This window comes from Fonsecaea monophora (genome assembly GCF_001642475.1).
Source record: "Fonsecaea monophora strain CBS 269.37 chromosome Unknown Scaff1, whole genome shotgun sequence".
Classification (NCBI taxonomy): Eukaryota; Fungi; Ascomycota; class Eurotiomycetes; order Chaetothyriales; family Herpotrichiellaceae; genus Fonsecaea; species Fonsecaea monophora.
In genome coordinates this window covers 1,109,364-1,131,311 of record NW_019173932.1, presented here as the reverse complement: position 1 = coordinate 1,131,311, position 21,948 = coordinate 1,109,364, and the positions used below count along the sequence as shown (strand labels likewise).

The window sequence follows — 21,948 nt, the reverse complement described above, 5'->3', positions numbered from 1 at the left end:
TAATTGTTTGGTTTTCTTTGGTTGTTTAATTGATGGTCCAGATGGTGTCACTTTCCAGATCTCGGCTTCAGATTGTTCCAGATGCCGAACTCCGGAACCCCACAAGGCTTAAATCTCCGAAGCCGGCACCTTCAATGTCCAAGGTCGAGGTCTTCCCCCCAACTGCGGCCAACATCTTCCCTCCCAAATCGCCAACTGGGGCCAACATGGAGGTGATAGAAAAATGGACAAAAGACACTTCCGGTTCAAAATTAATAGATTTCATTTTCTGCCCTCATCGACTATAGGTATTCTGTTCATGAGTAAGATCTCCCTTCCATCGCCCATATCACTCTGGTCTAGGCTCCAAGGTTGGCTTCATCAAGAGAAGGGCTTCTCGATGATAATCTATTTCATCCTCTCACAACACTTTGGACTTGGGGAGACGCATCTCTCTTCGGCTACGAATCTAAACAAGTGTCCAACATATCGACCCTCACGATGCACCCAACGTCGTTCTCGGCAGCCTGTCCATGTACCTCCCGAGTCTGAACTGTAGATTCCAACTTTGACCTACCCGACCGTCACCCCAGGCGTTGTTGCGTGAGAGCACCCTCTGTAAAAATCCAGAACTCCCATCCGCTATGCCAACACAAATCACCCACAGAGTTTGACATCGCTACCAAAGACCTCAATCAAGCAAAATGGATATATTTGGCAATCAAGCTGAGCGACCGGAACTCCACTAACATTGCAGCCGTAACAGGTCGTGAAAGTTGCTTTTTGTTTTGGTTAACTGGGATAATTCGGTCGTGGTCGTGCAAATTCGGCCAGACCATCAGTGGTAAAGCAGGTTCGTCCAACGACAATTCACCGTTGGCAAAAACCCTCACCATTTGCACGTCGAGTAAGAACTTCAACTGGCGCCAGTTTTGAGTTTCTTGACGTCCCCTTCTTTGTCCGCCAGATCAACACTCCCCTTCCTTTTCTCCCCATTCGCTTGCTCGCTCGCAGCCTCTCGAGCTGCATCTCTACTTCCGAATCCCAGCGCTTTGGCATCGGCAGGCGTCGGGAACACGAGAGGACTCGGTAATACAGCAGACATTCGATCCCACTCGCTGAAGAAATTGCTCGGGCTCGGCAGAAGATCGTTGTTCATATACCGACTTGGTAAGGCGGAGATAGGCGTTTCGATGTTATTCCGATTGTCATTGTATGCATCGCGGTTTGCATTCGAAGTAGGTGGTGGTGGCCGGGCAAAGGGATTTGGTGGTCCTGATGCGCCAGCTGACATTACCGCCGAAGCGCTCGGCGAGGGTGGTGGTAAGACGATATGGTCCGAGCCTCTAGCTGGGTTTGCTGACGGGTTAGCTGACTGTGATGGCGACCCTCCTGTAGCCGAGTCGTTGTCCTCTGCCTCCGAAGGTATCTGAAGGTTCAACTTAGGTCGAGCTCCGGATTTGGATCCCGAAGTATTAGTTCGGGTAGGCGGAGCAAATTCCGGGACAGTGGTCTGCGGTCGAGCACCCTGTGAATTGGGTCGAGGAATGGTTGGGGCCGTTGTGCTACGGGGTAGAGGTTTGAGATCTGGCGACTCGTTTTCCTTCTTCGGTTGGGGTTTGGGTTCTGACGCACCGAAGAAGTGCTGCATCAAAACCGAGCCACCCTCATCTATCGGAGTAAATATGCTTCTCGACTTAGACGACAGATGCTTAGGCTGAGGTGGTGTAGCTTGCTCCGGAGGCCGGAGGTTTAACTGTTCCGGTTGAGGTGAGACCCGGGCTTCTGCTTGAGGTGGAGGTTGTAGACTTGGTTGAGAGACCGGAGGCGGCTGTGAAAGCCGTCTCTGTTCTTGTAGGTACTGCTGGTGCGCCTGTTGCATCTGCTGGTGGGATTGTGGAAGTGGTGGTGGTGGTGCTTGTGCTTGCTGTTGCTGTTGCTGCTGAGGGGGAAATGTCTGAAACTGAGGCTGAGGTGAAGGCTGTGGAGGGACAGGCGGTGTTCCTTGAGGGTTGTAAATGGGTGGATTCGGTACGTAGGCAAACCCATTCTGTGGCGGGGGAGGAGTAGGATGAGGATGTTGCATGGGAACCAAGTTGGAGCTCGTTCGGCGGATCATATTCTGGGAGGGCGGCCTCGAAATCATATGCGGTGGTTGCGGCGTGCCGTGTCGAGGCTGAAACATGCCATTGGGCATTGGAGGTGAGACGGACGCCATGGGCTGCTGGATATGCGCAAAAGAGTTGTGGTGTTGTAACTGGGGAGGGAGATGATGGGGTGGCAGCGAGTCCTCTCGGGCATGTGCAGGGTGCTCTTCATCCTCATCCTCATCCTCATCATCCTCGCCGCCCTTGTTCTTGAAATCAGGAGGGCCTTTGTGTTCATGGGGTGCTCCGTACTAACAGCAGCATGTCAGCACAAGAATTCCCTCCTCCAAAGAGACCTAGTTCAGGACTCTCAACTCACATATTGATATCTTCGCAGTGTTTCATTGATGTCTCCGGACGAAAATTCGTACAGCTTCTTGTTATGACCAAATATGATGACTGCGACATCGACCGAACATAGGACAGAGAGCTCGTAGGCCTTTTTGAAGAGACCGCCTTTGCGCTTGAGGAACGTCCTGCCCGGGGAATTAGCGGACTGCACGAAACACAAGCCAAACACCACCACCACAACTCACACTGAACGGTTACGGTCATCCTTGATAGCCCTGATTTCAATCTTCCTCCGACCCATGGTTGTTTAAATGTTTCTCGTATTTTGCATATGCCAAAGACCCAATTGTACCTCGTGGTCAGCTGAGGCGAGTGTCAACGACTTGGCTACACCGAGACCGCTTTGTCGAGAGGGAGAAGAAATTGGCCAGAGAGGGGGCCCGAAGCCGGATAGGGAAATTGTATATTAGACAAGGAAATACTCGAGCTCTCTTTGTTCGCTGTCGACCAGATATCCGACCGAGGAGGGTGCAGCTGCGGGTGAGTGGGCGAGGATGGCGACTTGGACACACTGGATTGTCCCGGTCGCGACAATGAAGACAAAACAGAGAACAAAGGGCGCAATGATGGGTTAGAACAAGTAACAACAAAGTATAATTGTAACTCGAGACTGGTGCTGTGGCTTGCTAATTGAGGCTCACACCGAGTGCATCGTGGATTGGCTCGATGGCGTTTGTTAAGCGTGTAATTGAAGCGTGGATGTGCACGGTGGGTAATGGATGCTAAAGATAGAATAGAAGAAAGAAGGGTCGAAATAATCAGGCGAGGGAGAAGTTGGGCAAAAGTAAGTAGTCTGGTAGTGCAGGCTGCAGACGCAAGGTGCGAAAGGGTGCAGCTGCAGCCGAAGCCCGTTGGAGGTTTGCCGACCATCCCCTCGAGTTTGGGTTGAGGGGCGGCCAGGCGGCGTGTGTGGGAGGAGGGGGCAATAGCTACAACGCCTACCACTGGCGGCTCTCCGTGGCAGGTTTTCCTAACTGGAGGTCCCTGTAACAAAGGTGACCAACCTGCCTAGCTAGGCAAGACCCTCCGCACCCTAGGCAAAGAAAATCTGGGAATGGGCAAGCCAAGTGGAATACCAAGAAATCCCCGAAACTCAAGCGGCGACGAGCCTCGCCGGCTCAGTTGCTTGATTATTACGAGGGACTCCGCTTGATTACCCTTGGGGGTGCTTATAGGGAGGCTGAGGGTCGCTGAGGGTCACTGAGGATCACCGCGGAACCCAGGTCGCCAAGTATCTGCGCAGTAGACATGGCCACCGAGAAAGGTGCGTTGCTGAGTGATGGGCAATGGCCGGGCCAGAACATGCTCTTTGTGGTCATATGAGTCCCTTGGTACCTATCAGTATGTACCCTGCTGTACTCGGTATCTTGTACATACCTATGTAAGTACACTAGGTCCCTTTGTATCGAGGTGTACCTTGTACCGAGGACAGAAAATCTCTTAAGTCATTTTGATATCTGCTGTTCCCTCTATCCCACGGCAAGCTCTGTATGTCCCCGTCTCGCACAAACAGTCATTTTTCAATCCCATTGTTCTCTCTCTTTGGCCATGGTACGAATGTCAATATCACTCTTCCAACGCCGGCGGCATCTTTCGTCTCGACTTCGACTGCTCCGGGTGCCGATGGCACCCAGATGGGACGGACGTCTCATGATTGGGAAGAGACGGAGATGAGTGGAAATCAGCAATAAGCGCCCTGCACCATCAGGGCTAGAGTGATCGCCTCTCCGCAGCAGACAGGCAGGAATGCGGTAAGTGGTAAGCCCAACCAACTCTCCACCGCATCGGCCCTAGTGTTTCAAGTCTTTCGGGCTCCTTTAGCCCATTTCATCTGCGGCTCTTACGTGACTTGGCATGTCGCGAGGGCGACAGCGATTGGATCGCTTGAAATGCTAGCTCAGCTATTTTTAGCAGCCCACGCGAGCACTAACAGTTCCTCAGCTGCATGTTATCCTGGCGCCATGCTCAACAAGAGGGTCAATCCATGCATTGTCGTTTTGCACGGCCGTCGATCATGTACCAGTACGAGTACACAGTTCCCTACGTCGTACGAACACCTGGTTGCATCCCAGTAGACTCATCTGAATATGCCCGCCGCCACTCAGATCCAGTTGTCGATGTGTCCCACCTGAGGAAAATTCGTGTGCTCGAAACCCACGTAGATCGACAAATAGATGGCAAGAGAGATAGACACGGCCGAGCCTTGCCAGCGCTAGGGCGAGGCTGAACTCATAGTCAAATCACATGCATTTCGCGCATGCAAACCCATCCACTCGCGTATCTCAGGCATGAATATCCACCATGGATTCCTCGCCGAGTAGGATCAGGGATTCAATAAGTAATCGGTTTACAAGATGCACGTCGTGTATACCCTCCTAGATAGGGAAATAGGATGCCTTCAACAATCATGCATACCAGACTCCTTTCTCACCTGACAATGGCCGAGCTGACTTGCTCGACCTCGGAGTTTATTGCCGCACTTGTATATTAATGACCCCCCTCCCCCCCTGGCTTTGGCTTACATTTCGAGAACTATATCTTTGGCCCCGGGCCCCAACATGTCGGCTCCTCAAGCTTCCTTTCAGGAAGCTTCGCCTCATCCTTCAGTCAGAAATAGTCAGAATCAAGCCGACCTGTACAAACCATTTGTTCTTTGAACACGCCCTAACCCGCCAGCACGGAGAGACAGCACATAGTTCAGGATTCCAAAGATGTCTGAACGTGGTCGGTTATTGTCCAGACCGCCCTCCGATACATGTACTTGGAGGTTGTGAGTCGAAATAGTATCTGGCTCCATAACCTGTTCTCGATGATTCAAGGGTACCATGTCATCTATAGCTTCCGCTCCGACTTGCGCCTCCACTGTCCACACTCTGGCCACCCACTCCTCTCTCTCGCTCCCTCTCTCTCCCCCCTGATGGTCCCAACTGTCCTCAATCCCCCAAACGTACCTCCACCACAGGAACCCAAGAAAAGCTTTCACCCCGCGTCTAGGCCCTCAAGCGCAAACCAACATCAAAGGGTTATTAGTTTTCCCACCTCATTTGCCCACAACCAACACAGTTAACAAGGGGGAACAAAAAAAAGGGATGGAAAGGGTGTATTATTATGGTGCTGTCCCGCAGCTCAGGTGGATCATGTTGCCAAACGCTCACACAAATGAGAAAGAAAAGGAGAGAAAGATAGTCATCGGCGTGGAATAACGCGGAGGTGGTATCTTGGACACACATAAGCTGCAACCCCCAAAATTCAACACATATAAACGCCTTGCTGTCTTTTCTGCGCAAAAATTGATCGCAATCGCGTGCAAAAAGGGAACTGTTGTCGGATGTGACTGCACTATGTGCTGCCCGATGTGTAGATGCTGTATGTTTACTGCTGCTTAATCTTCACTTTGTGGCTGGATTTATCGGCGGTTGCTGTCCATATTTCCAGTCAATTCAGCCACTCGGGCCTTGATTCGTGCAACCCGTGATTCAATTGCTATTGCATCGTTAGTCTCGACCCCTGAACAACTGTGCTCCAGAACTTACTCTCTTCCCCACTGGTTTCCCCATCGTCCGTTCGTGTTTCCGTACGACTCCGCGAGGTCTGCTCCTCCGATTGTCTCGCTGCTCTCTCGGCTGCGTTTCGCCGAATCTGAGCCCATCGGTCACCAGGACTGACCTGTTGCGTAAGGGCTGGTCCGTCTTCCTCCTCTACCGAGCTCTCCGTCTGCTGGAACGATCGGCCGGAATGGAGGCTGATCGGCGCATGAGGAGGTTCCTCGATAGGTGTCAAAAACTCTTCTCTGGGAGGTGTATCCACAGGTACGAAGGCTGGCTGATCAACGAGCGGTCCTTGATCAAACGTTGAGAACTCACGATCAGCATGCTCGCGTTCGTTCGTGTCTACTCGAGAGAGCTGATCATATTCTTCGTCGCGGCGAGTCCGCGGCGGTGCAACAACTTGATCGAACACCTCCGGTTCCCTGGACAGTTCTGGGGTCGCTTCTCTTTGTATCGACGCCGCCGTCATCTTTGGCGTCTCTGGAGCTTCATGGACTACAGGTGCTGGAGACTGGGAAGCTTTAACAGTTGCAAGGCGTTGGAAGTGACCAGGACTTAAGGGTGGGGATTCTGGGGCTGCTGCCTGGAGCGCAGGTTTGCCCTCCAGGGCACGTCTGGCTGCAGCAACGGCGGGATCTTCATCCACGTTGACTGGTGACTCAGGTGGTTCTGGGACTCTTGATTCCCGTGACTTGGATCGCTTGGTTCCAAACAGACGTCGGATGCCGCTAGTTTTCTGTACAGGAGGCGGCCCAGTCGGAGTCTTTCCCCTCGGTTTTTTCTGCTCAGGCGAACGACGTTGCTGATCCAGAGATTTTCTCAATTTAGCTGGTTGATGCTTGGGAGGCTCTACGATTTCTGGCGTAGCTGGTGGCAGAGGCACTTCTGCCGCCTCTGTCAATGTTGGGGTCTGGACTGGGATCGTTGATTCGGCAGGAATTGGAGCAGGCTCTATGACAATCGGTGTCCCAGCTGGAGGCTCAGCAGACTGAGACCTTTCGACAAGAGCCGGGCGCGACACTTTCTCGGCCGGCGCTGGTGGAAGGTCCTTATTCTTGCTGACCACAGACAGCGTCGATGTCGACCTGCTAATTCCTAAGCCGTTTTGAGGCAAGTTCAACAGTTCACGGGAGCCTTTTCCGGCCAGTGAGTCACCCAGGTACTTAGCCCGGATGGCCTTCTTGTCATACTGACTTGCCCATTGCAAGGCTGGTGAAGCCTCGTCCTTGATCAATGGACCCAGTGTGAAGATGCTGTTGGTCTTGGACGCTACAATGGGCTCCTGCATACGTCCACGACGAGTTGCCAGAACGGCTTGCTCCTCCTTCTGTTCAGCCTCTTTTCTCCTAGATAGCTCGGCCGCTGCTTTCTGGATCTTAGCCTGTTGATCTGGCGCTAACGTGGCTCTGTTGTTGGTGGAGAATTGGGCTTCGGGTGAAAGAGGGCTCTTTTTTGAACCCGACCCTCGTCGAGTTAGCCGGCCACGTTTTGTCGTAAATCCCAGGAACGTCTTCTTCTTCTCAGCGATGTACGCTCCGGCCGCAGGTTCTGGTGCAGCACCTTTGACCTGCTCTTCCATCACCATCCATTTGTCATCCGGGAAAATGGTTTCGACCAGGGCGCATCGACCGAACACAGCTTTTCTCGAGGTTGGCTCTTCTGAAGCAAGACTACTGATCCAGACCCACCAGAAGGAATCATCCACATTGACCTTGGTGATGCTAGCCAACTCGCCCGGATCGAGGTTCAGCTGTGTATCGAGGTTCCTCCGGTGCGACTGCGAGCTCTGCCCTCTAGGCGCAATCGTATTGATAGGAGGGAGGATCTTGTCGGGCGGGAGCAGGATAGGGGCGGGAGCTTTGTTACCGTGTTCGTCGGCAAATCCGGAGGACAGAAAATCAGCCATGAGGGAGTTGTTGGCCGGGCGAGATCTTGAAAACCTCCTTCCCGGACTGAGGCATGCATGGGTCGCTTCGAGACGACTCTAGGACCAAGCAGTCCGTCATCCTCTTCTTCTTCATCCTCGAGGGAGCTGCCAAAGCCAATATCTTCAAATCGTGACCATGACGGGTCTGTCAGGCTGGTGGATGTCTTTGCATTCGAGACCTGGGATTGATTTGCCGAAGAGATCGCTTTGAGGACGCGACGACATTCGTCAGTAAGAGCCTGAACAGGGTCGTCATAACTGGCAAATTGCTGTAGACCTCGGTCATCGTCTCGATATTCAAAGTTCTTGGCCCGCCGCAATAAAGCGTATGGAGTTGGCGAGACAACATCAACGATCATCACGACCTTTGTGGTATCGTTCGACAACAGAGCATGCTTTGGAGGGTAGGTGGTCGAGTCAAGAAGTTGCTGTAGTGATCTTGGAAGGCTCAGGATCCCACTCGCTTTTCCTGCACCAGGGGACATGGATCGTAGATAGGCGAAGAAGAGATGAGATGTTGCATCAGCAGCACTGTCAAAGTTAGACACGAGGCACAGCAGTAATTCAGGACATCGTACGTTGACCATGATTGATATCCAGACTCGAACCCTTTTCCAGCATCATAGTGTTCAAATGCCCACCAGCCGGCATATCTTGAAACTTTGTGGCCACCCAGTCCGTTAGCCTTGCCATGTGCTGCCAACGAAGCAAGGAGGTCAAAAAAGTCTTGAATGATTTGAAGCCGAGCAGGCGACTCAACGCCGATTGGAATGAATGTACTGAATGCGTCGCGCGCAAAGCCGGAGTCTGGATTTGTCAGTCTTGGGTGACACGACGATTGGGAATATGTCTGACCTTTTTCTCCGACTCTGAATGCTTCATAAACCTCCCATGTCACAACACCGCCGGGCAAACGTGCCCAGCACCATTTCATCACACTTATTAGAACCTACACGACCGTCAGCAGGGTTCAGACAAACCCATATCGTCCTTGTGCCATACCATGACTTCCGTCATACGAAGTTCCGTTTCCAAAAAGGAGCCCCGCAAGGGATCTCGATCATGAGGTGGCAGAAAGAAATTGCGAACAAAGGTTCTCGCGGCAGATGGATCGGATGATGGACGAAACGGGAGCAGTAAGAAGGGAACATCGAGAGCTAGACTAGAGTAAGCATCAACACGCTCGTAGAAACCGTGGCGACTGACCCCTCGACTTCAACTCGGCCGTGCATAAATGCAGGAGTTCAGACACCTCGTCAGGGTCGACCCTCGTGCGCGCCCATGCATCCGACCACTGAGGCTTCTTGTGTGAGTCTCCGTTTGCGACTGGCGCCGCGGTCCTTTTGCCCTGGCCATCCTTGCTTTTAAAGACCTTTGAGAAGAATGGCATGGTACCAAACTTTCAACGATGGTGGAAAGTAAGTTTGTTGTCCTTTTGCATCTGTTCAACAGCCGACGAGTGATCGCTGAGCGGCGGATTGAGTATTCGTACAAAGTGATAAATGCGCAGGATGCTGGTGAGTAAGTAAGAAGGAAAGACCGTAGGGCGAAAGGTGGACAGAAAGGTGACGACGAATTAACAAGGTAAGTGGTGATGCTTCGCAGTTAGGCAGGGTGCATATGCAGGACTGAAGATGCGTAATTTCAGGGGTTTACCGGCATTGGACGAATCGGTGAGCCGAAAACTTCGAGGCACTCGGGCGGTTCAATAATTTGAGATCCAACAGAGCAAGCGAATGTGAGGAAGCGGGAAAAAAAGGGGAGAAGATGAGTTGTTGTCGTTGCTGCGTTGTCCGGCGACCTGGCGGGCTTGAAAAGTGGTGTTGGTGGTCAACAATGAATCGAAAAGATTGGGTACAAGTGCAAAAAGATGGACGAAGACTGGCTATAGCCTAGAACAGGCCGCAGTATCCCGTGGTCTCTGGTGGGATGACTGACAGCCTTTTTCTTCTTTTGTGGGCGAAAACGAGAAGCGAAACAAAAAGGTGAGAGAGATGTGATAACGTCGAGGATAGGAGGAACGGCTCGAAGCCTCACTCCTGGGGAGCGCGACGTGTCGAGCCGTGACTTGAAAAGCGGTTTTGGGAAGCCAGAATCTGGTCTAGTTGGGTTTGGGCTTTCGTTGGTGGCGCCCAAAATTCAGGGACCACCCATTGCCATCCACCGCCCATCGGGAGCCAATTGCTACCTGGATTGCCCAAACGGTCGTCGGAACTTTTAGGCTGTGGATGGCGGTGGGGGTTTTGACAGGCTTACCTGGGTGACCTCAAACTTGGGCTTTGCTGTCCCTCCAACCAAACACCAATGAGAGCCACTCCGTCCTGCGACTGATCCACGCCGCAGGTCCCAGTCTCCCAAACCTTGGATTCTAGCTCAGCGCCCAGCCCGCTTGTTCAGGTTAGGATCGTAAGCTATGTCTCGATTCCGCCAGTCCCCATTTGCTTGAATTGGGGGGAAGCACTTGCCCGTGGCTGCCCGTGTCACCTCGTGAGTCTCGAGTCAAGCGGGTGAGAAACTGCACCTCCTATCAGATCAGTGCCACGCGAGACATGAAGAAGTCGATCAAGGCCACGCAAGCAGCCAAGCCCAACCTGTACAAGAGCACATGGTGCATGAGATTCTTGAAGATGGCATACCAAGTGAGTGTATCTGGGCAACATATTGACACTTTTCTCTTCTCTGGCATCACACAACCCAGTCTACCTCGTACTCCTGCGGGTAAAAGCAATGCAAGTGAGTACCGGTGCTGCAAGCCACAATAGGTGCCGTCACATTTGACTTCGGTGCAGGGGCCCGTTAAATGTTAGAGTAACACGCTCGTGCCAGGCAGGGAAGATAGCGACTGCATAGTCACTCTGGTGGGGGCTTTGATGATCGTTTAAGATTGACTGGATACTCTCCTTGTCGCAGATTAGTCCGAGATTTACCATGTCTCCAACCAGTCTCGATCACTTTAGGGGAAATCTCACGCTGGCTGGCGGAGTCATGCTCCAACTTCTTATATACTCCGACATCCTCATGGGTTCATGCATCCGCCCTGGATTTGTGTCTCCTTGCTTCAATTAGAATATCCAAGGAGTCTTACAATCGGGCCTGGTTTTGTATGCTGCCGGCTAATTGCATAGGACATGTTCACCCTAATTTCTCCTTTTGATGCTCGTACGCCTGGTTGTGACAAGAAATGTTCCTTTCCAACTGTTGGCTGGGCTGAATCGCAGCCTCGCCGCCGATGCGCCATTCCGCAAATGGACTCACGCATGACTGACTGACTGCGACTACTGACTTCCCGAGCACAGTGACCTCGTCCACGCACCGTCAAGTCATGACGTAACTAATGAAACAACTGGTGCCACAAAAGAAACACGCTGCATGTAACTTTAGAACGGTGCTTGCCTCAGGAGATGAGCAGAGGTACAGCGGGGATGTTGCTGTCCTGATTTCAACCGCTCCGAACGTCTTTCCTAGCTACGAAAAACACTTCAAACATTTTGTTCCAAGATGATGCTTCAAAAGTCGTAACGATATGATTTAGTCAGCGGCATATCAAGATCACAATAAATGGTAACTTGAAGGATGTGATCAACATGGCTGCCGACGACCTTGTAGCGTCGGCGGTCAAAGGGTTTACTTTGTATGAGTCGGGCTGGTCCAAGGACTACAGCTCTGGAGAAACCATCGGTGGTGGGGGTTAAGCTGAACCATTTTGTTCCCGGGTCAGATGTGGCACTGCCGCCCTCATTGCGACTTCCAACCCGCCGAGCATATGTCCCATTTCCCGGGGCCGACCAAGTGGGTAGCGGAAGGAAGATCGTCGAGACCCTGCTCCGCCCAAGTATGATGAGGAAGATATTGCGCATATGAGGATTGTCCCGGGCGGAGGGGAAGGCCAAGCGCGACCCCGACTACAAAGGCTTTCTGTAGTCTGAGAAATTAGGGCCACGATGCGAAGAGGTTGTGCTGTCCGCGGCTTTCACAGACAAAAGGATCTTCTCATTGCTGCTAGATCTGGAGCCAGCAGAATATGCCCCGGACCCACGATCGACCCATTTCATGCGTCTGGTGGAAAGATGAAATCTTTCACAATCGTAGAACCCGCGTATTCTGGATTGAGCATGACACAGTTGAGGAAATACGCCAGTCCTTCGCGTCTTTTCTCGAGGAATTTGGGCCGGAACTTGTAAATGGCACTCTTGGGAGGAAGAGGCGGAAGTGACGACCTGGTTGACTGAGGATAGGCTTTGACCAACTTGGCTCGAAGCTCATCGAACTCGGAATATCGCTTTCGAATTGTCATGGGGCCTCCATCAAGCGTCTGAACATTAACATTGTATACCACGTAGGCGCCCACTCCGGTAGGGTTCCCTTGGACGATGACATATTCATCAATGGAGATTGATTTTGCCCAGAGCGCCGCCCTGCTAGGTTCTCGGGATAAGGTATGATCCTCGAGAGAGATGGGGGGAGGTCGGGTGATGGTCAGCTCATCAGAGGATGGCTCTCTATTAGGTTGCCAGTAGGGTGGAGGGGTAGACGAGCCTTGAAGCCAGTCGCCAGACGGTTCAGCGCCGGGCGCAGCTACGGGTTCTCGTTTCGGTTGATCTGAAACCAAAGTGGCGATTGGGACGGAACGAGAGTTCTCCATGCATGTGCGCAGTCGCAGACCCGATCTACGGTGTTTCCAAAGGGGGACACTGCCGGAGAGTTTTTAGTGTGGCTAGGTGTGGTCAATGGATCATGAGGTAAAGCTGGGATGTTCACGCAGCGGGCGTGATCTGGACAGAGATCCCCCGCCTCCAGGAAGGATTTTGTGAGGCAAGTAAGGTGACGAACTCTGCAAATGTTTCAGAGCAAAAAATGAAGGATTGAAAAAAAGGTTGCAAAAGCCCGAAAAACCCGCAGCTAGAAAGATGGCACCAATGCAGGTGACTGTATTGAGCAAAGCGTCAGGTGAGGCGCCATTCTTTGATGTTGTCCACTAGCTATCTTGGGGTACAGCAAGGGAATAATACGAGTCGGAAGGAAAGTGGAATGGCCAAGAGCAGCATTGATCTGAGTGTTGATCTCTTTATTTCCCGTGGAAGTTGATCAAAATGACAAACACTGGCACCTCGATGATACAATTAGCGGAAGGATAGATGGGATTTACTACCAAATACCAATACCGAAGACGGAGTCCTCTAGAAGGTTGGTATCTGGGTAGCCACCGCCGAGAGCGCATCAACGAACGCCTCTCTGGAACTCTGGAACTTGGGCCAAGGGCACCAAATGCACCAAGGGCAAACAAGGATGTGGAGATCATGTGCGTTCTATCATCTTACGAGGTGAGTCTAACCTCCAAGTAGAAGCACCTACAGAGGTCACTGGGGTCGCTAGTTATAGGGCTCTTGGGTGCCATTGGCGCTGGAACTGCGCGCCGTGGAGCCCCCGGAATTTGGGCACCAGCTACTATTGGACATCATGCACCTTTACCCTCGACAAAGTGTTTGACAGCTCCGCAAAACACCACGGACTTTCTGTCAACGCCTGAGACAAGTCAACCTCCTTCTGCACGCATGTGTGCCACAGTCATGCACTTGAGACTTTTGTTGCTGGGGCACATACTACAGAGAAGGTCCCTGTGATGGGCTAGAATCTCTTAGCCTCTGGAGAACGATGCTGGGGACATTCTCAGTGGCGGGAAGTGAGCCTGCCCCCCAACCCGACCAAGTGGCTTCAACACCAACCCAAACCGGTGATGGTGATGGTTGGATAGTGGCATACCACTCTCGCCAGAACCCTTGCCTCCTCCGCCCTTTTTTATGGGCATGTCTGCTGCTCGCTACAACTACTGCTGTTTCTGCTGCTCGCTCTCTTCACTTCTTCCTTCAAGTAACAAACCTCATTTTCTCTCGTTCTTCAAGGTAACCAGCAATATTTTTCTGCTGCATTCATTATCTCTTCCACTTTCTTTCCCACGTCCTCCAGCACCTAATAACAACCAAACTCGCCTTGATACGGTGATTCTTTTGCCAGAGATTAAAAAGCAGCTCTCTTAATCAATATGCAATACTTCCTTGTCACCGCTGCCCTTGCTTCTTTGGCCCGGCTGGCCATCACACAGACCATTGACCCCAACTCAGTACCTCTATCAACAAGACGTGAGTCTTTGGTCTCTCTGCCACTTGAATGTTGCTGATGGTCGTGTGAACAGAATCGTGGTGCAACTCACAGATAGCTCAATGTCCTCTGATTTGTCTGCAAGAGGCCGACAATTCTGCAGCCACCTACGACAATTCCTGTGACCCTGTTGCCCTCACTTATTCTTGCATATGCTCCAACGGTCTCTCTCCCAACGCCTCCGAATACTCCCAAACCCTCCCCTATTATATCTGCACAGAGTACAACACCCAATGTCAACAGGCTTGCGGTACCGACAATAGCTGTGCAGCAGCATGCGTACAAAATCATCCGTGTGGAGCACTCAACCCAACAAGAGTAAATACAAGCACAATCACAACAATGCCTTCCACCACAACAGCCGTGGGGTCTGCGGCTTCTACTGCCTCTGACGGGGTTGTATACACTGGCTTTGGAGGTGGCTCGTCTGCTACGACAACTGCTGCTTCAGATGGAAACAGCGGATCTGGTAGCTCTGCTGCATCAAGGCTGGTGATCGACATTGGACAGGTCTATGGTCTTGGTGTCGTTGCAGCTGGCATCTTTGTCGGCTTCAGCTGCATGCTCTGATACATCTTCAAAGAAAGAGACTTTTACGCTAGTGAAGGTTGGAAAACGATCTGCCTGGATACCCGGACCCAGGCCGGTGCAGTCGGAAATTTTGGTCGAAAAGTCAGTTGTGAAGCATTTTTGGCAGAGGCGCTGGTATGGATGCTTTTTAATGGCATTGACGGCATTAGCGCCACCCTTCGGCCCTTCGGGGAAAGCAAGAGCGTTGTAAGGAAAGAGAGGGCATCATGGGCATACCTCGAACAATCTAATATTAATCATGACTGAAGACTCGGTTTAGTGTGTTTGTATCGTCGTAAGATTTTGTCCTCTGTTGCCCCGTCAACCGTGCCAAACTGCCGAAGTTTTGCCGGCACTTGCGTTTGTAGCTTCAATCCACAACTGCGGCGCGTCTTCGCAGCCAAATAAAGTCCTTCGAACAATAGTGTCATCAACCATGAGCACACCCAACAATATCAATACGCAACGATAGTGCTCTTTATGGCTGCCTATATCTCGCCGTCTCCAGCGTCACTGGTTTCCTCGTCCAGCAATTCTCGTCGACCGCAACGACCTGCAACGCGACCCTTAACAGCCCGTGCTCATCAAGGTCCAACTGTAGCACCCTATACTAAGCAACAATTCGACCAAAGTATTACGGGAGACAGCTCGGACGATGAAGATCTTGCGCCCATTAAACTAAGCGCTGAGGCGCAAGCTATTTTAGGTGAAGACAATGAGCAATTGGGAGCCGAGAAGGAGAACGTACAACCAGATCGACACAATGTGAAGCCGTCTGGCGCAGGTTACTCTAGGAGAAGAAGCAGAGGAACGCCACTGGAAATTTTGAGATCCTCAAGTCCACCTCATCAAAGAGATGGTAGTCCTGCCCCTCGAAACATTTCTGTTAGCTCCGCGTCTCGCCCTGTGCAGCCCGGAGTCTTGGGAAGAGATGGATCGTTCATGTACAAAATCCATGACAAGTCGTCAGCAGGTGATCATGCTTTACGCCACATTTCAGAAACGCCGGCACCTAGAGTCCGGCGTATCCGTATCAGTGATGCCAGGCGGCTATCGAGATCTCCTCCATCAGGTGAGGCGGACAAGGGCGAACAAGTCGAGCAGGCTCCCGAAACTTCAAAAAGGTCAATCAGCCCAAGATCTAGCCTTCGCGGACACCTCGATGAGCAGAATTCTGCCGTCCCGTCGACAATCAGCCGATCTCGAAAACCGGACGAAAATGGTGCTCAAAGTACCATGCGAGTTCGACGAATCGGAGGCGCGTTACTGAACAGACCTGTAAGAAGAGGCATGGTGCGTCGTCCCAGCGAAGACGAGGATGTTCATATGGAAGGCCAAGATCAACCACAGCCTGATACTCCTGAGATGGAAATGGGTCGACGAGCCAAAGAGCCTGAGTTACAAGATTTGCCCGACGATTTGCTTGCGCTGAGGGCAAGTCCTGAAGGGCCAGCTGAATATTCCCTAGGAAGCACTTCTCCCAAAAAGAAAGAACCCGTTGTATCACGAGTTACTTCGCCGTCCCAACCGGGATCGACTCACCAAGCCAACCCTACACCTGCTGTGCGTCATTCTCAGTCCTTGTCCAGATCATCGAGCTCCCAGAAAAGACCTGTTTTCAAAATCCCACCTTTGCCAGCCCTTCCGTTGACGGAAGACCAGGAGAATGAGCCTCCTCCAACCTTTCGAAGGAGCAAACCATCGGCGGCAATCTTGGATTTTCAAGAAGACGGTGCTCCACTGGAGAAGAAACAGGTTGCTCCTGGGTCAGGGCACGCTTCTCCATCTCGTCAGCCTCTCGCTTCACGGTCTAATAACACACCTCACAGACCTGCACCAGCCCCACCGCCAAAAATGTCCATTCTTGATGCAGCGACGTCGAATGCGGGCTCTCGCAACAAGAAATCCGTCCACTACGTGCTGAACGGAAAGACCTATCGGCGGCTTGATTGCATAGGCAGGGGTGGTTCGTCAAGAGTTTTCCGCATCATGGCAGAGAATTACAAGATTTTCGCCCTCAAACGAGTGAATCTCGAGGAAGCCGACATGGCTGCAATCGTAGGCTACAAGGGCGAAATTGACCTCTTGAAAAAGCTCGAAAACGTGGATCGTGTTATCAGACTTTACGACTACGAGATCAACGAAGAAAAAGGGGTGCTCAGTGTCATGATGGAGCTGGGCGAGACCGACTTTAACAAAATGCTGAATGAGCAACTGAAGACCGAGAATGCCAAACTGGATATTACTTTCACCAGGCACTATTGGAAAGAAATGCTGGAATGCGTCCAGGCGGTGCACGATTACGACATTGTTCATTCAGACCTTAAGCCCGCCAACTTCCTTCTCGTCAAGGGTCAACTCAAGTTGATTGATTTTGGCATTGCTAATGCTATCCAAGAAAACACAGTCAACGTGCATCGAGAAAATCAAATCGGCACGCCTAATTATATGTCTCCAGAATCCCTGGTTTGTCATACGCCCGCCGCGGGATCACAGCAACCCCCGGGCACGAAACTACTCAAACTCGGCAAGCCCAGTGATGTTTGGAGTCTGGGTTGTATCCTTTATCAAATGACCTACGGCCAACCCCCGTTCGCCCATATCCAGAAGCAGTTCGAGCGCATCATGTCCATCCCCAACCCGAAGGTCGAGATTTCATTCCCGTCCACAGGGATTGGTGGGTCTGTGGTTCCCTTTGGGCTCATCAAGACCCTGAAACGGTGCCTCACGCGCGAACAATCTCTGAGGCCCACGATCAAGGAGCTATTATCTGAAACGGACCCGTTCTTGAACCCTGTCGCCATTTCCCCGGAGATGTTGGGCAGGGTGATCGGGAATGTCGTGGGCTATTGTCGACGAAGAGAGGAGGCGTTGAAAGCCAAGGGCGAGATTGTGTGCAAAGAAGGAGAGGAAGTCAGTTGTCTGCCGAGTGACCAGGAGATGGTTGGCTGGCCTGGAGCGTTTTATGAGAAGTTGCGGCAGGCGAATTTGGAGGGAACAGCATGGTAGTAGTTTGTATTGAATGATAATGCAGGGGCAGGGGACATGATGAGTTGATACAAGAGGCATTGTTGGATATTTGGCCGCATTGATCGTGGTCAAGGGTTCTGGCAGCTTTGGGAATTCAACTGCTTGTATTGTTTGGGATGGATTCCTGAGGACGTTTGAAACTTTTGAGCTTTGACTACTGAGTTTCTGAGGCTCGAAAAGCTCCATCCTTTCTCACTCCTGTCCTCGCCGCCGTTTTTCTCTCTGCTTGTCTCCGGTCATGCTGTCAAGAGTCTGGTCTGGGAATGCTGGGCACAGCACCCCTTTCTGCGTAGAAAACTGACGGAAGATGGCTGTTTAGACTGGTTTCAGAATCCCTGCCCTGCCGTCCGTCGTCTGGGGATGTACATGTTTAGTGGCGACGGACATTTTCCCAGCTTGTCGGCGAGGTAGGTATGCACACATACACGCGTCGAACGCTAATATAAACATACGGAGAAGTAAAGAAATATCAGAAGTCAAAATCGCGCGAAGCTGTTTGGGAGGTATTCATTCTGTCTTTTTAGGGGGTTTTCAGTATTCCTGATATCAAAAACTGGAAGACTCCTAAGCTGAACGTCGTTTGGTTTGAATATTCCATACCACCGAAATTTTCGGGGAGAGAAAAATGTGTGCTCATAAACAAGCACCTCAAGCGTCCGGAATCTCGATCTGACTGCTCCGCCTGGCCAACATGACGGATGCGCCGTGATCGAAGCTCCATTTCCGCCGCCTCGCGTTGGCCAGCCGGTAATTCCTCTGCGTGATGCCCATGACTTCGAGGATCGCACTCGCGACGTGGCCCGCAAAGGCTTCGTCGTTGATGTGCAAATCGTGCTTCTCCACCTCGATCTCGGTGGCTTCGAGGCCCTCTTGAATCGTGTCGAAGAGCGCCTTGTCGGCCTCTTCGTCGAAGAACGGCTGGTTGGCCGCGTCCAGCATGCTTATGCCCTTCTCCGGAATCAGGACACGGATGGTCCCCGGGTTGGTGGCATTGGCGGATAGTTTGTCGACGATAAATTGACCAATCTTTCTGTTCTCGTCCGGTGTCGTCCTCATCAGCGTGACGGCCGGGTTGTGCACGAACAATTGCCGGTCCTTGTATCTCTCCGGCACGGTGTCCTTGGGCCCAAAGTTGACCATGTCACAGGCTCCGACGGAGACGATCATGGGAAGACCCTTCTTGGCTGCAATCTCGAGCCGGTCGGGCCCTGCAGTCAAGACGCCGCCAAAGAGCTCGTCGGGGATTTCTGTGGTGGTCAGATCAACCACGGCGTCAATCTGCCCTTCCGCAATGAGACGTTCCATGGCGCGGCCGCCGGAGCCAGTTGCGTGGAAGACGTAGATCTCATAGTCGGAAGCGTCATGGGGCGCCGAGGTGAGGATGTGACGCACCGCGTCGACGCAGGGCGTGGTATTGCCAAACATGGTGATGGCAATACGCTTACCTTTGGCGGTAACGGCAGAAGCGTCGACAAGAGATTTGGCATACGATACTGTCATGGCGGAGATGGCAGCAGCGGCATTGGACAAAATGCGCTTGAGGATGGAATTCACCCCTGCAATGTCTACAACACTGTACATCATGGTAATGTCGGTTTCCTCGACGTAGTGCTTGATGTCACCGCTTGCCATGGTCGACACCATGAGCTTGGGGAATCCGACGGGACATGCGAGGCGCATCAAGGCCGTTGCGAGCGACGAACCACTGCTCCCGCCTGCAGAGACAATGCCTTGAACAGCCGATCTCGAGACCAGGTCTTTGACCACGGGCGTGCATATTTCGATGGCCTTGTCGATGTACTCGCCGCGAGAGAGCTCTTTCAAGGTGGAGCTATGCTGTTCAAGAGGAGAAATGACCTCGCCTGACGCGAGACTGTCTAACGGCGCCCTCAGTTTGGCTGGTATGCTGTGACTAACATTGAGAATCTTGGTGCTGCACGTCCCTTCGGCAAGGATTTGCTCTCTGAGGAAGAGTATTTCGTCAAGCTTGGTGTCGGGTGTACCGACGATGAGGACGGTAGGTTTCACCATGATGGAAGTATACGGAGGAGGAGCTCAGTGTGTCGTCTTCTATAGGCGCAGGAGGGACTTGAGAGGAGTAGAAGCTATCCACCGAGGGACATGATAAGAGGCTTAGGACCGAAGAAGCTTCTGCGAGAGCTGCGAGGTTGTTTTTGAACAGAGGCTGCTTGCTCGTAGTACATACATTTACTGGCAATCTCCATCCAATACATGGTCGACATGCCTTCGCCCCTCGTTGCGGGATTCGGATACCATCACCACCTGCGCCATCATTCGCCAAAAATCCCCGCTTCATCCCCACCGCCTCCGCATGATTGAGATGGTTGGACACAGATGACTATTATGACGTTGTACGTACGTGTACGTGTACGACGACGAGGACGAACTTCGTCCGTATGATCGACCCAAGGAGGCTAACCCCCCACAAGTTGATGAGATCAAGTTGAACTGATCACGACCAGAACATCAATCTCAACCATGGCACCCCCTTCCTCGCGAGCCGAAGTCCTCTCCCATCTCAGGAACCAGATCAAGAATGGCAGGCCAATAGTTGGAGCAGGGGCAGGCATAGGGTTATCAGCCAAGTTCATCGAGGCAGGAGGCGGCGATCTTATCATCATCTACAACTCGGGTCGCTTTCGAATGGCCGGGAGGGGTTCGCTCGCTGGCCTTATGCCGTACGGAGATGCCAATGCCGTCGTTGTGGACATGGCAAGGGAGGTTCTTCCTGTGGTCAACAAAACCGGAGTTCTTGCTGGTGTCTGCGCGTCGGACCCATTTCGCATAATCCCCTCGTTCCTTCAAGAACTGAAAAACATGGGATTCTGCGGTGTCCAGAACTTCCCCACCGTTGGTCTCATTGACGGCAGCTTCCGAGCGAATCTCGAGGAAACAGGGATGGGTTTCGACAAGGAGGTCGCCATGATTGCAGAAGCCCGCAAACTTGACCTCCTGACCACGCCATATGCCTTTAATGTCAAAGAAGCTGAGCAAATGACTCAGGCCGGTGCAGACGTGTTGGTGTGCCACATGGGTTTGACGACCTCGGGAAGCATAGGCGCAAAGACTGGGAAGACTCTGGACGAATGTGTCGAGCTGATTCAGGAGATGAGAGATGCTGCGACCAAAATCAACCCCGACATCATCATCCTCTGTCACGGCGGACCCATCGCTGAACCCAAGGATGCTGGTTATGTGCTCAGTCGTGTCAAGGGAATTCACGGCTTCTATGGTGCAAGTAGCATGGAGAGATTGCCAGTGGAAATCGCCATCACGAACACGACCAAGGAATTCAAAAGTTTGGAGATGAGACAGTAATACAACAGGGGTTTGAATCTCGTTCAGGATCTGGCCCGACATCAGCCCTGCAACAGCAGCAGCCAGTACGTGAACATCAGAGAGATAATTCGTCGCATAGGTGCAGGGAGCATCCTGGTCTGACCAACGACATTCTGATCTTCACCAGACTATCTAATAATAACCCAGGTCGCACACCCCTTGCGCGCATGTTTCCCAACATCCAAAATCCTTGACTCGTGTGACTACTGCTCCTTTGCTTTGTTCACCTTACCTACTTGTATATACTGCTACTCACAAAACTTGCGATAAGATAACGAGCCTGGCTACTAGGCGGGCAGATGATGTGGTCCGCCAGCTCGCACCGTCCGGGGTGGTACCCAAAAATTGAGAAGAGACAGGGGTGGAGGCTTGAGCCTCTCGGAAGGTACAGCAGGGGCCAAGCTGCAATCAGCCTTGTGCCAAGTGCAGAGCTGTGAGGCTGGGATGGAGAAGCAAAGCATCACCATTTTCCTCTTGACCAAGACCAATTACCTTCTGGACGAAGCCTCTTAGTAGTATTTTCTAGTCCAGGTGCTGTAGGCAGGTACAATTTCACTTATATAATAGCCTCAGGACCCCTGAAACTAGCGCCACTATCGCAGCAAAGTTCGCTTATCAGACCATCTTTGTCCGATAGAGTACCAAGAAACGTTGTCCAACAAGCAAATATGGCCCACCGCAGTTTACGTTCCGTAAATTGGACATGCTACCTACCCACATCGTTCTCTATACTAGAACTCGGAACTCATACCCGATAGCCGGCGCTGAGAATCCTCGAGCAGAAAGCTCCGCGCTCGTGCTATGCCGCTACCTCTGCCTCACCAGCTCGAGTTTGAATTTCGAGGCAGCAAAATGCTTCAACCGACAAATTCCACGGATC

At 52.1% G+C, this 21,948-nt stretch overlaps 6 protein-coding genes across 6 annotated transcripts; 2 read left to right on the top strand and 4 right to left on the bottom strand.

Moving 5' to 3' along the window:
- Window positions 1-895: 895 nt before the first annotated feature.
- AYO21_00378 (hypothetical protein) lies at window positions 896-2,718 on the bottom strand (the record flags this gene model as incomplete). The annotated part of the gene is made up of 3 exons (XM_022650368.1): window positions 896-2,377; window positions 2,446-2,602; window positions 2,663-2,718. 3 exons carry the CDS (start codon window positions 2,716-2,718, stop codon window positions 896-898), a joined length of 1,695 nt encoding a protein of 564 aa, XP_022517694.1.
- A 3,165-nt stretch (window positions 2,719-5,883) lies between these two features.
- AYO21_00377 (hypothetical protein) lies at window positions 5,884-9,342 on the bottom strand (the record flags this gene model as incomplete). The annotated part of the gene is made up of 7 exons (XM_022650367.1): window positions 5,884-5,960; window positions 6,011-7,882; window positions 7,966-8,483; window positions 8,531-8,759; window positions 8,808-8,901; window positions 8,955-9,109; window positions 9,159-9,342. The coding sequence occupies 7 exons, from the start codon at window positions 9,340-9,342 to the stop codon at window positions 5,884-5,886; spliced, it is 3,129 nt and encodes a 1,042-aa protein (XP_022517693.1).
- Window positions 9,343-12,000: 2,658 nt separating this feature from the next.
- Window positions 12,001-12,594, bottom strand: AYO21_00376 (hypothetical protein; the record flags this gene model as incomplete). Its single annotated transcript, XM_022650366.1, has 1 exon — window positions 12,001-12,594. One exon carries the CDS (start codon window positions 12,592-12,594, stop codon window positions 12,001-12,003), a length of 594 nt encoding a protein of 197 aa, XP_022517692.1.
- Window positions 12,595-15,158: 2,564 nt separating this feature from the next.
- AYO21_00375 (hypothetical protein) lies at window positions 15,159-17,687 on the top strand (the record flags this gene model as incomplete). The annotated part of the gene is made up of 2 exons (XM_022650365.1): window positions 15,159-16,444; window positions 16,508-17,687. The coding sequence occupies 2 exons, from the start codon at window positions 15,159-15,161 to the stop codon at window positions 17,685-17,687; spliced, it is 2,466 nt and encodes an 821-aa protein (XP_022517691.1).
- Window positions 17,688-18,356: 669 nt separating this feature from the next.
- On the bottom strand, window positions 18,357-19,739 carry AYO21_00374 (hypothetical protein; the record flags this gene model as incomplete). Its single annotated transcript, XM_022650364.1, has 1 exon — window positions 18,357-19,739. One exon carries the CDS (start codon window positions 19,737-19,739, stop codon window positions 18,357-18,359), a length of 1,383 nt encoding a protein of 460 aa, XP_022517690.1.
- Window positions 19,740-20,207: 468 nt separating this feature from the next.
- Window positions 20,208-21,047, top strand: AYO21_00373 (hypothetical protein; the record flags this gene model as incomplete). The annotated part of the gene is made up of 1 exon (XM_022650363.1): window positions 20,208-21,047. The coding sequence occupies one exon, from the start codon at window positions 20,208-20,210 to the stop codon at window positions 21,045-21,047; it is 840 nt and encodes a 279-aa protein (XP_022517689.1).
- Window positions 21,048-21,948: the final 901 nt, after the last annotated feature.